Consider the following 13,854-nt stretch of genomic DNA (forward strand, 5'->3'; position numbering starts at 1 on the left):
AAGTTTAGATTCATTCATTTACTTAAGAAAAAGGTGAGGGGAGGACTCCTGACCAAGTAGCACATTACGGGAGGCGCCCAGCCAAGTCCAGAGCCCAAACTCCGCTATCAAACGGCCCTCAGATGCGGAGCCCCGGCGTGCCAGCCACACCAACCGTGGTCTTGTTCGCTGGCCAGGCTGCAGCCTACAATGTGTCTGTTTCCTGATCCATATGATAGAAATAATAATAAAATACAGGGGTCACAGGAGTTGTTGCAAGGATTAGAGAGATAACAGCTGCAAAACACTTATCACAGCACTCGACACCTGCAGTGGGTCTCCAGGAAATGCCAGTATCGTTATTAAACCACCATGACTTTTAAAAAAGCAAAGGCTTTTTATCTCAACTGGTGGATGAGTGTGTGGGTCAGGGGATGTGGAAAGGGAGGAAGATGCACAGCGTGGGTCAGGAAAGCACAAGGGCAATGATCAGGCGAGGAAAATCATAAAATTCCTAACTCATAGAAGACGAGACTCGGTGGAGACGCACTCAGCAAAGACTTGAACAGACATCCAAAGAGGAGGGAAGGATGTCTGCACAGAATGGCGGCAAACTGCAGGGCAGAAAGAGTCCCTGGATCCCTGGTTAGGGGCCGTGCTGCTAAGCCCACCAGCACCTAAGCAAGCCTCAGAACTGAGCCCTGGCCCACCTGCACATCAGGATGGCTTCCGATTCTGAAATCTGGTTGAAATATTGAGGAGATAAAGCCCACTAGCCTTTACATATTTAAAAACTGAATGAAATCAAAACTCATTTGGAACAAGGGCTTTTCATTTACTGGGCACACAGCAGAGGTGAAGGAGCTAAAAGGAAAGACCCCCCCAGGAGGACTGCCCGAAGCAGCAGCGAACAAGACTTGCGTTCCAAGGAAGCAAGTTGTTTTTCCTCGCAGACTGCCTGCTGCTAATAAAACCATGCTGCGTTCTGTGGCCAAAGGAAAACAGGTGTTTACGGAGTTGCTGCTTTGCTGGAAATAGATAGGAACTGCACGTACACAGTGATGAAGTACACAATCATAAAGAACCAGGGACCCCAGAGATGACGGGGGCTCCGATCCCCTGGTGCCTGTGGACTTGGCACTCTTGATGTGAAGTTTTTTGCTGTATTAACAAGTATCAAAAATCTGATTGTGTTAAAAACCTTCATTTGCTCTTCAAGCTCTTTAGGACTCATGAGGCCCTTTAGAATTTAGTGCCAACAAATCGTAATTCATGTGACCCTAAACGCCTAGCCACCTGGGACAATAGGCCCGTCCCCTGAAATATCACATGCTGTCATGTCTCCAAGTTGCACCCAGACCATCCCCTCCCGCCTAGAACAGCACTGCCTCCCTCCCTCTGCCTGCCACGACTTCCCCAGGCTGGATGATTTTTCTCCAGGGTCATAGCTCTTCCTACAAATCTCTACTATAGCATTTATCACACTGTGAACATTTCTGTCTTTCCCATTCCAGAGTTCTTCAGGGGAAGGTGGAATGACTTCATCAGCCAGCATACAGCTGATGCTCAAGCAATGAATCAGAACACCCCACGTCGTCTACTGCTACCTAATCACTTACACACTGAGACGTGAAAGGTTGCTCTGGCAAGGAAAATCAGCTAGAACAAGAAGGCAGGCAACCCTCTAACTGCCTGGGTCACACGAGCCAACTTTTCCCAAGGAATGTCTAGCAGTCGTATCAAATGTCGCTAAGAGATGGCAACAACTTTCCCAAGGGAGAAAAGCAGTCCCTAGAGAGCTGATTCAGACCACACAAAGGACAACAAAAGCAACTATAGTAATAAAGTAAAATCCATGGTTTTTCCCCAAGCTGGCTAAATCCAGCAGGTGTCGGACCCTTCCAAAGCAAGCTATGGGGCCGGGTGTGGTGGCTCATACCCGTAATCCTAGCACTCTGGGAGGCCAAAGTGGGAGATCACTTGAGGTCAGGAGTTCGAGACCAGCCTGAGCAAGAGCAAGACTCCACCTCTACCAAAAATAGAAAAAATGAGCTGGGCATGGTGGTGCGCATCTGTAGTCCCAGCTACTCGGGAGGCTGAGGCAGGAGACTTGCTTGAGCCCAGGAGTTTGAGGTTGCCGTGAGATAAGCTGACGCCAGGGCACTCTAGCCCAGGTGACAGAGCCAGATTCCCTCTCAAAAAACAAAAACAAAAACAAAGCAAGCTGTGGTAGAAGCAACCACAGGTCACATGACGGAACAAGCTTGACCCTGTTTCTGGGCTTCGAAAGCATGGTCCATACGGTAAAGTACCAGAAGTGAGGGAGGAGACACAAGTTACAGTTTCAGTTTAGTCACTAGTAAGATGCAAGGGCCATATTTAACTTATATGGGCCGCATGTCCCTATTTTTACAATGGGCCCTGACAAAACTCACTAGCCCGTGAATAGGGCCGCTGAGGTGTGGGGTAAATGAACACACAAGAGAAGGTACTTCAAGAAAAGCATGAAGCGCAATGTATGCTCAGTCTCTGCTGACCACGGCGCAGGAGGTCGCTTTCTATCCCTTATTATTTAGAGATGAGGGGAAGAGGCACAGGAGAAGCTAAGTAACTTGCCCACGCCCACCCAGCTGTAAGCGGTACAGCCGACGTGCTGGTCCAGGTGAGCCCCACTGCAAGAGCAGAGCTCTTAACCGTTCCCTTGGCTTCCTCATCAGCACTGCCTTCGAGAACATCCCCCCGAGAGGGGACACACAAGATGGAGATGCCTAAGGTAGATGAGAATGAGAGTAATGTAATTTATGATTTTGAAGGATACTCTTCGTCTGAAAACTAATGAAGGTGGTTGCTGGGGGTATGGGATAGTGACGTGGGAAAATCAGAGCCTTATTATCTTAAGATTTCAGGAAAAGAAAGTAGGTCTTTAGGTGTATAATTCACTTGGTTATGGGTAAAATCTCCCTCTGCCAATATAATAAGCTTACTTTTATTTTTTTTTTAGGGTCTGTACGTCTAACCCATAACATCTATAAAATTCTTTACTCTGGCCAAGATTTTTCCAATTCGGAAAAATCCTTCCTTTAAGGCACCCTCCCAAATAGCAAATACATAGATCGAGGTATAATTTGTATCTATTTGGAAGATACCATCTCTGTCTCAATGGAGGGCCTTATTAACAGTTAAATTAGAAGTAGAGGACTTCAAAGCATTAGCATAGGAGACTCTGTTTCCTTATTTAGTTGAATATGTTTCTGTTCTCAATTTTTAAAAAGGCAAATATAAAACTTCTTAGAATGGATATGAACAAGAAGATTACGAGCAGAGAAAACAAGAAGAGATGACCTCGCTGATAAACAAGGAGGTCCTCCAGCCAAAGTCAGCCTTTAAGATTCTGGGTTCCAAGCCCTGCTTCCTCCATCAATTAAGTGTTTCTAAACTTCTCAGTATGCTGGGACAGTAACAAGACTTCCATGAAGGAGAAAGATACAAAGTGAGAGATTCCTAGAGGAAAAGTAAAACAGAGAGAGGTTTCATATACTGCTGTTTCAAAGCCCAATTCAAAAACCTGAGCAAAGGAACCATCTACTACACAAACACAAGCATTATCCAAGCAAGAAACATACAAACTACGTTTATACCCTATAAACTGAATTTCTGAGGAAGAGGGAGAGTAAAGGGAGGCATGATTGTAGTGTCAGTCTCTAAACGTGACTGACCTTAGTTCAATCTTCACTAAACGTGAAGGGCCTTAGTTCTCAAGAAATTAAACTATACATTCCTAGATCGTCAGAGGGTAGAAAAACAGAATTTAAATTAAAACCTATATGGCAGTAATAAGGCACAGAACAGGCACATTATTTTTAGCATTTAATAGACAAAAAAATAAATAAAAATCACCGAAATATCATTGTGATGGTTAATGTTATGCCTCAACCTGACTGGGCTAAGGGATGCCCAGATAAAACATTATTTCTGTGGGGTGTTTCTGGGAGAGACCAGCATTTGAAATGGTACACTGACTAAAGGGCCATCCTCACCAACGTGGGGGAGCATCACTGGCAGCTGAAGAGAACAAAAAGTCAGAGGAAGGGCAAAGCTGCTCTCTGCTTGCACGGGGACATCCACCTGCTGCCCGTGAACACCCGCGCTCCCGCTCTCGGGCCTTCCGGCTCAGAGTGGAACGACACCACCGGCTTTCCTGGGCCTCCAGCTTGCAGACAGCCACTCGTGGGGTTTCTCAGTCTGCAAAACCATGTTAGCCAATACCGCAAAACAAATCTCTTTCTCTGTATCGCTATCCTATTTATCTATCTAACTGTCCCTTATCGGTTGTTTCTCTGGAGAACCCTGAGTAATAGAATCACACCAAGTAAAAAGAGGGCTGCGTTATTTTTTGAAACAACCAAACTGTAGAATCCGGGCATGGTCAACAGAGCAAACAGAAGAAAGATCAGGAACAGGCAAGTGGAGGAAAGGGGGATCATCATGCTCCTGGGCCACTGAAACTTCTCCTTGGCCAGAAGCCTGGGAAAGTCTCTAGTCACTGATGCAAAACATGTTTTCCTAACAGGCAATTTTACCCCAAATGTAGTTAAGATTTTCTTTTCCCTTTAGGCTCTAAATCCAAAGAGGTACTTGAAAGATTTAAACACTAAACAAGAGGGTGGAAGATTTCTAAATTATATGTCTGGCATTAAAACACAGGGTGGAGGAACCTGGAGCTAACCTAGAATCTTAAGCCAAACTGTTATTAGTCTGAGTTATTACTGACCTCCAGGTGCTACTATATGAGGCAGGTAGAGCACAGCCCTCAGGTATTTAGAGGAAGAAAAGCAGTGCTACAGTGCCAGAAAAAAAGGCTAACTAAACTTTGGAATTTCTCTTACCAATGATCTCCACAGAGCTCAGGGGAATAAATGTCCTAACACTAAAAATGAATTTTAGTTAAGCTGACTAACAATACCAATTAAATCCAGCCTTGAGGGTTTGAAAACAAACTCTGGGTTATCTCTTATAAAATCAACACTACTTAATTCTAAAATGCAACATGGGAATCTCCTTCCGAAAAAGGTGAATCACAGGGTCTTATACCACCCTGGACTCGTCTCCTACCCATTCGATGCAACAAACATTTGTTTACTGGGTATCTATGCTCAAGGGACAAGGAGACTTCAGGAACTCCCATTCTCCTGGGAGGAAGCAGCTAGAAATAAGACTGGTACACATGATTATAATCCAAGGTCAAAGTGTGAAAAGTGTCACAGACATTATAAGGTGCTACTGGAGAGAGATCACATATGGGGAGGCATCCACTAAGGCTTCATGAAGAAGGCAGCAACTGAAGTGGGCTTGAAAAGACAGAAAAGATTTCAATAAGAGATGAAGATGATGAGAAGGGAAGTTGTTCCAGGCAGAAGGGGCAGGAGCCATCAGGGACTACAGAGTCTTCCCATCTGGTTAGCACAAGACGCAAAAAACACAGGACATGAGGCTAGTAAAGCAGGTGGGGCAATATTGCCAGGAGGGCCTTGAATGCCACACCAGTTTATACAGGTTGAGTGTCCCTTATCCGAAATGCTTGGGCGCAGAAGCATTTTGGATTTCAGAATGTTTGCAGATACATAATGAGATATCTTAGGGATGGGACCCAAGTCTAAACCCGCAATTCGTTTATGTTTCACGTGCACTTCATACACAGAGCCTGAAGGTAGTTTTATTTTTCCCTTGGGGATGCTGAATAAACTGAGTGTTGTGCACCTGCATTTTTACCGCGACCCGTCATTCGAGGTCAGGTATGGAATTTTTCCACTTGTGGCGGCATGTTGACGCTCAAAAAGTTTTGGATTTTGGTATATTTTCGATTTCAAATTTTCAGATTAGGGATGCTCAACTTGTATTCAACTCTTCAAGATCTCTGAGCAACACAGGGACCTGAGAAGAATAAACTGACAGTGATTTGATTGGGATAGGAAGAGGAGAGACAAGATACATCTACAATATTACAGATAAAAGTGGATATGAAAAAGGTAAGATTTTAACAAAGAATAAGATTGGGTAAAAAATAGGAGTTAAATGAGAAAAACTCTAAGGCTAAAGTGTGGGTCCAGATATCAGAAAGAATAGGGATGATGCTTTAACAAAAATAGGGAAGTAGTATAGGTATGAGAGAGGGAGAGAAAATGACCTGGCTGGTCAGGAAACCCTACTAAGAACCAGGAAAAAGAGTGTGGAATGGTAGCAATGTGAGTCGTCTTGCTCTGTTCCACTGAGGCCACAGGGCCTTTGCACATGCTGGTCTACCCACCTAGAGGTTCACTCCTGCTGCCCCTACTGGGTTAGTGCAGCTCTGAAAACACTTCCCCAGGGAGTCTCTGCTTGACTCTCCCCAACAGATCGGCCCCACCATCCCTTGTCATATGCTTTCACAGAACAGCATTCCTCTGTCATAGCTCTCATCCCTACTCTAATTCTGCATTTGTTTTTGTGATTATTTGATTCATGCTGTCCTCCCTGATGGATTTCAGGACATGCCACACCAAAATATGTCACTTTGGCTTATTGATTATTTTGGGGTGAAGGCACTTGAGAAATGGGAGATGTAGAAAGGACCTTGTGACCTTCTCCGTTCTATATAAAAACAGGCCATAAAAATTTCCCACGAGAAAGGTGCCCTCCCTGTACCAGAAAGAGAACAACATCCTTATCACCGTCTGGGAATCCACACTGAAATGGACCTATACAAATAAACTTACCAAAATAACCCGTGTCCTCCACTGGTTTATCCCCACTGTATCTCTCAGTCACTCCCCCACAATTTTCTGCCTGTAGCCCAAACTCTTGTCATTTCTTCACAAATTTCTCATTTCTTTGTAAAAAGAGAATATAAGCTGTTTGCTTTGGTCACTTCTTTGGGTCTTCATTTTCTTGTGAGGACTTCTAGGTATGCATAAAATTTTAGTAAAGCTTGCATGCTTTTCTCCTGTGAATCTGTCTTATGTCAGTTTGATTCTCAGCTAGACTCTAAGAGGGTAATTTTTCCTCCCCTATATACCATCCTAGGCTATGAGCTCCCAGTAGGGTCCCCTGCGCCTGTGCAGGAGGTGTCCCTGAAACCTGGGGAAGCGTGGACAGGAGGGAGATGACAGAATCTGCATTTCAGTGAGCAGGTGACGTGGGAACCCGAAATCCTATCCCACAACCACGAAATAAGACTGAAGCAATGGACACACTGAGCCAGAGCAGAAGCCTTAGAGTAGAGCGGAGGGCTCCGGAAATCTGAAGAGCTGTTGTGAGGATGATGGATTAGCTGTGCGCCGTGTGGTTTCAGGGGCCAGGAAAGAACCAGGATTGATGGGTCAAGGTTCCAGGGAAACAGATTTCAGCTCAAAGGCTGGACGAGTCTTCACACAGCCACAGAAAATGCATTGCTCTGCACAGCAGCGGGTCACCGGCCCTGGATACGCAGTCGGAGGCACAGAGTCACGTGGCTATCGCAGCAGACTTGAACCACAGACCAGCATTTATACCAAAGGACTTTAAGGTCCCTGCAGCCCCAGCTGAACTCTTCTGGCTGTTAACGCTCTTAGGAGGTACTGGCCCGTCTGTACACGCTTCCCTCCAGCTCTCCCTGCGTACGACACATGCTGCCTGACCCCCTGGACTCACTCCTTCCTGCAAGTGCTTCCCCTTTCAGCGCGTGTGCTTCACCCCAAGGATGTCTTTCTCACCCTAATTTTGGTCACTTCTTTACATACATCCCTGTCACCCACTGCTCTGCCTCCACCGCACTTATCCCTAGTTTAACTACGGTATTTACTGTTCTTTTAGTGGCTGGGGAGCACGCTCTTTCCTGGAGCTTGCCCAGCATCTTGCAAAGCCTGACGCACGGTTCATGCTCCCAGTCCACGAATAGCCACTGTGTGTTCCAGCACCTCACCCACATTCCTTCGACAGGTATTTCTCAGAGAATTATTTGCATAACATTTACTGCCTTGTTCACCCTACCCTGGACATACTGGTTTGTCCCCATTTCTCTTAAGGGCCTCAGACCAGCCCCACTCAACCCCTGGTGTGCAAACATTCACTACTGTTTGCAATGGAATGAGTACAGTCACCAAAGGTAATAAACATTTAGAAACTTTAATAAGGCAACTTGACAGTATGGCTGTAGACTCTTATAACAAAAAATTGAGACTTGGGTTTTCTCTCTTTTTACCCCTATTCATTTGTATTGTATGTTACAAAAGTATCAATCTTTGACATACTGGGAATAAACTGGTCTGTTACCACAAACGGTTTAAGCAGCACTGCCTCAGGTAATATTACTTTACTAAATGAGAAGAACAGCAAGTCTTCTTGTATTAATTAATGGATTAATATGGGTAGTAAAACTGTATAACCCAAATCCTGGCAACAACATATTTATTTTTCCCTCTGATATTAATTTGATATTTCTTCTATCTTCCTCACATAATATGGCTCACCTCAACCATGAAAGAGAATCCTAAAAATTATATTTTAACTGTTTTAGAGAGAGCAGTGACCACTCAGATCCCAAAGCCAATAGCCCTTTTGACCAAGGTGAGAAAAGCACCCTTACACGTGAGTCTCACAACTTTACTGCTGTGTCCACTGTCCTTGTCCCTAGGCACGCTGTAACTCTAGCTTGCACGGCTTTGAACACAAAGAAGTGCAAGGTGGCTCACAAGCCAAGGGCATGAATATTTGGCTGTAATAAGTATGATACCACTACTGTCTTTTGTCTAATCATGTTAAGCACACATGTGAACACGTGTGTGTGTAAGGAACAGAGTCCAAGTTAACGTGCCCCGCAAACTGGCTTTCCATGCCAGCACGGTAGCTCACAGTTCTGCCTACCTGCTCCAAACCAACTCCCACCTCACGCTCCACGTGGGGTCTTCACGGCTGAACACACCCCATACCTCTGACTCTTGAAGCTAGCTTTCCGGAAGGATCAGCTGAACTTGGCCTGATTTGCCTATTATTCCTCCTGAAGATTCATCAGCAACTATTATCATGGCTTCTTTGCATGACGTTACTTGTTTGCCCTTCACCTGCTCACCAATCGGTAGGACACACGACAGCTACACAGCTGGTAACCACAGACAAGACGTGCCCACAGGTGCCCTGAGCGCGTCCCCGGCTGGAGGCTGGGGGGCATTCCCCAGAAAACGCACAAGGTGGGAGCTCGTGGGCATCCAACGGGAAGAGACCAACTGACCGACCAGCTGAGAAAGTATCTGGCCTCGTTGTCACCCAGTTCTTCTCAGGGCCTGGATGTCACCTTAAAATCAGAACATTGCTACTAATTCCTACTGTAGAGAAAAGCTCTTTTCATCATGAATCAAATTACCGTAACACAGATGTTATAAATGCATGAAAAGTGGAGCAATGGGAATTTGCTTTCCTAAAAAGCAGGTGATGGGGTAAGGAATTCAATTTTTCCTCATGCTGGTGCTTTACTTGAAACAAGGCTCTTATCAAAACCACATGAGAGTGCCAGGCAGCTGAATGGCCCACTCAAAATAATGCACTCATGTGACATGCCAGTGACGCACAGGTGACAGCTGAACGCAACCGCACAGAAGTACGGGCTGTGACAAACATAAGCTAAAGGCCTAAGCCATGTACCACCAGCTCCTCTATCCAGAAAATCAACATTGGAAAAGACCTTCTGCCACGTTCTAGCTCAGGAAGAGGCAGAGCATGTGCTGGGAAGTAAGACAGACCCTCATATTTCAATTTTGCTCTGTACAAACTTGAGAATTTTAAGAATTCTTTAAATCGTGCTTCTCATTCCTAACAGTATGGAAAGCAAGCGATTTTTTAAGTGACCCAGGAAGAAAGTAACAGTTTTTTTTTTTTCCAAATTCCAAATGCTTCTGTGCATTTTAACTTTCCTTGCTTCGAAGCCACGAAGCCACTTCACTTTTTACAGTGCTAGATCTCTCGGAGTAAGGCGCTCCTCAAAACTTCCCTGGAGGTCAGTCTGGGACGCTGGCGTTCAAATAACTCGTTTCCACCACAATAAGGAAAAGGTGGCACTGAGCTGGTTAAAGAGGTGACACATTTCAAATTTCTCCGATTTCCAGAGCCCGTGACAGCTTACCGCCCACAGCACGGCGCTGCTGAAAACCTCCGCCGGCTGCCCTCTACCCAGACGGCAACTCGGAGCCGCCTTCCACAGGGTCAAGTGCAGAGGGCCAACCACGCGGGCTCTTCCCTCCCTCCTGGCCCTCGCTGCCAACAGCTTCTCTCCAGAAATAACCAAATGTATGAGATCGCCCACAGGGAGAAGACGGAGGCATGACACCTACGAGCTGCCTATTTATAGAAAGTGTTAACACTCCTCAGGAAGACACCAGAAATCTCCTTGGAAACGCCCAAACCCATGCTCCCTTTGGTATTCTAGTCTGCTAATACCAATGACTGAGTCACCACCATTACAACAAGGCCTGAGAGGTACTTACGGCTTCCCCCCAGGGATCCCTGCCAGGTTTGGAGGGATGGCAGGTACTCTCATGTGAGGCGGAGGGTCAAACCCCACCTGGAAACAAAAATAAAGCATTGTAGGCTCAGTCTATGCAAGGCAGGCACTTTGAGAACATCAATAAAGGCTTTTCATTAGAAACGCATATATCCCCAAAGCAATATAAATGAGAACAATAACAGGGCCTCGTATTAAATTAAAAAAGGCCAGGCATGGTGGCTCATGTCTGTGATTCTAGCACTTTGGGAGGCTGAGGCAGGAGGATCACTTGAAGCCAGAAGTTTGAGACTAGCTGAGCAACATAGCGAGACCCCATCTCTACAAAAATTAAAAAATTAGCCAGGCATGGTGGCATGCACCTGTAGTCCCAGCTACTCGGGAGGCTGAGGCAGGAGGATTGCTTGAGCCCAGGAGTTCTAAGCTGCAATGAGCCAGGATAATGCCACTGCATTCCAGCCTAGGTGACAGAGTGAGACCCCGTCTCCAAAAATAATAACAATAATGCCAGAAGTAATATAACTACCTCTAAACACCATAAGACACACTTCTTTCTGTGGAGGTGGAGAGGAGATATGATCTATTTGTGCACTGAGAACCAGCTTCCCATGGTAAATACATCCCACAGACTTAAAATGTTCTGGCTTGCCCAAGCAAATACAGAAAGCATTATGTTGTATAAGGATCTCTCAACCTCAGTGCTACTGCCATTTTGGGCCAGATACTTCTTTTCTTTGCTAGGGCCTGTCCTGGGTACTGTAGGATGTGGAGTAGCATCCCTGGCTTCTACCTTTTATGTGTCAATAGGATTTCTCTCTCCAGTTGTGATAATCAAAGGTATTCCCAGATATTACCAAATGTCGCTAAGGGATAAAATCGCCCCCGGTTGCATACCACTGGTCTGGGTTAATGCTTAAGGATTCATACACAGCCTCCCTGTGTTGTGCACCTTAAGGAGAGCAGCTAGTCACTCAGCTGCCCACCTCACTCGCTCTCGCCCTCTACTGCACAGCCTTTGCTGTGAGTGGAACGTAAGGAAAAACCGGCTAACTTTAATATCACCCCAAACTACTGGAGGCAATGCCATGTAAAGAGGAGACGAGAGAGAAAGGTACCTGATAGATTTCAGAAACCAAAAATGATTCTGGGACTTTAGTTTGCTGTGGGTGATCACCTACACCGTTCTCCGGATGCAGTCAATGATCACACAGTCAGTTTTACCCTTTGAATGTGGTTTTGTATCTATCTTCTTGGTCATTTGCACAGTGGCAGAAGGCATGGCGAGATGACATGGAGGGCCCGCTCCTGTGGTTTCAGTCTGTCTGTCTTTCTGCCTGCCATACAGAGATTCGCTTCTTATACATAAATCATGCCTTTGGGCTTAGTGTATAACGCAGGCATGGAAAGAGAAAGCCAGGGCTTCTCAAATGTTTTTTCCTAATGTTTAAAGAGGAGGGGAAAAAAAGAGGAAAAAAAAAAAAAAAAAGCTCAAGAAAACGAATGAAAAGGCCTCTGTGAGCCACTTGAGTCGTTTCATCGCCTTCAAGTAAAAAAATCTCCGTTGGTGGGAGAAAACCAGATGTCCCCCAAACCATTGAAGGAGCTTCTCAACACTGCCTTCTTCATCCACAAAAACAGTAAAACAAAAAGCGTTAGGCCCACACTTAACGAAGCAGCCTGCTGATGAAGGCTGACGGAGGGAAAGCAAGTGTGCGGGCCGGACACTGGGCGTCTTTGTTTCTGAGGTGCGTGGGGCTGGCTGCTCCTGCCCACACAGTACCCAGAGGCCTGCTTCCCTCCCTCCCCAGCCCGACAGTGCTCACTGAAGCACGCAGCTCTCCTGACCCCACCAAAGCCCACCCGACCGCGGCCTACCATTGGGGAGCGCCCATAGGCCACCACCGCAGCCGCGGCCGCTGCAGCGCTCATCTGGGGAGACATGTTGTGTAAACTGGCGTACGCGGCGCCGGGGCTGGTCAGCTCGCCGTTCATGCCGGCATGGGGGACCATCCCAAAGGGAGCAGGGTACGGGCCGGGCACGGCCAGTGGCGTCCTCAAACCAGCTGCTGAAAGGAAACACAAGATGCACATGACTCAACGGACCCACGTGAGTCAAACCCGAGCAGCAATCCTCGTGTCATTTGTTAGTGTCATTCATCACAGGGAGGAAGAGGCTTACGGAGAAGGGGGGAAAAATCACCTCCAATTTACACACTGGATCCATTCTTGTCTAGAGCTAAATTCATCTCTGGAAAGCAAAGACCCCAGGGGAAGCACAACCCACACATCTTCTCAGTGGTACATGTGGCAGCACCAGGCAGCCCGGGAAATAAGCATTATTACTCTACCCAATTTACAGAGGGCAAACCAAGGAAGACACTCAGTGTTTACCTGACTTAATCTCAAAAGAAGATTTTCTTGACAAAATCCAAGATTTCTCCTTCAGTCCGAACTTTCCATTCCCTGGTACCAATTTCAAATGAAAACCCAATCCTGGATTTACGTAAACCAAAGCACGGGTTTAGGAGGAATATTCTGGTGCCTATTTTCCTTTGAGCCCAGGTTGCTACTTTTTTCTTTTCCCAGTGAGAAAGATCAGGCTGCAAGTTACTCATGGGCTGGAGCCTCAGCAAAACCCTCCCAATTTCTACAGAAGGAGAGAACACTGATCCTGAAGCGTCCCCCAGCAGCACACCAGCCAACCGCGGTCAGCAAGACGCAAACTGGAGTGGGCCAAACCGGCCGTTTCAGTCAACATTAGCAAAGTCAGACGCACAATCGCAGTTTGGGAAGGAGTCTGTGTTTGGAATAATTATCAGAAACTTTACTGAAGCCCCTAGGATTTGGATTATTTGGAAATAAAAAGCTGAATGTAAACAGTTGGAGACTGAACAGGGTGCAGCTGCTGAAACCCAAGGACAAACATCTGTTTCTTATCACGGCTTTTTCAGAGATAGGAAGGGGGATGGCCGTAAGTGCGCTTCATATTCACGGGGAAATTGCGTCACGAGATTAGCAGACAACGAATCAAGCTGGGAAAGGGAGAATCAAAACAAAGCGCGACGAGAGGCGATGCTCTACCCGCTTGGTTAACGAGGGGGTCCACGGCTGGAGGCTTGCCGAGGCCTGGACGGAGTCCGGGAGTGGCGATGGTGCCCGGTGTTGGCATGTCGCTCCGAGGCGTTGGTGTGCTGGATTTCAGAACAGGCGTGCTGGCTTTTTCATGCTGGTATCATTAAACAAATTAAATGAGTATTATTTTTAATCCAAGCCATATTACACAATTTATCACAACAGCAGCTGGGACACTGGGCACCTTCTTGCTACTCCCTCAGCCAATTTTCATAAATCCACACGATGTTGACAGC

At 46.3% G+C, this 13,854-nt stretch overlaps 1 protein-coding gene across 7 annotated transcripts in view; it reads right to left on the minus strand.

Annotated features, from left to right (window-relative positions):
- Positions 1-13,854, minus strand: part of TLE1 (transducin-like enhancer of split 1 (E(sp1) homolog, Drosophila)) — an 88,861-nt gene that overhangs the window by 12,739 nt on the left and 62,268 nt on the right. For 5 of the 7 annotated variants that reach the window (XM_012640041.1, XM_012640044.1, XM_012640045.1 and 2 more), the window contains 3 exons: positions 13,568-13,712; positions 12,362-12,552; positions 10,470-10,546 (listed from right to left, as the gene is read on the minus strand). In XM_012640041.1, coding sequence (XP_012495495.1) covers positions 10,470-10,546; positions 12,362-12,552; positions 13,568-13,712 — 413 coding nt within the window. The remainder of the gene's footprint in view (positions 1-10,469; positions 10,547-12,361; positions 12,553-13,567; positions 13,713-13,854) is intronic. The other 2 variants (XM_012640047.1, XM_012640042.1) reach the window with 1 other exon arrangement.

This window comes from Propithecus coquereli, unplaced genomic scaffold (genome assembly GCF_000956105.1).
Source record: "Propithecus coquereli isolate 6110/MARCELLA unplaced genomic scaffold, Pcoq_1.0 Scaffold147, whole genome shotgun sequence".
In the NCBI taxonomy this organism is placed as follows: Eukaryota; Metazoa; Chordata; class Mammalia; order Primates; family Indriidae; genus Propithecus; species Propithecus coquereli.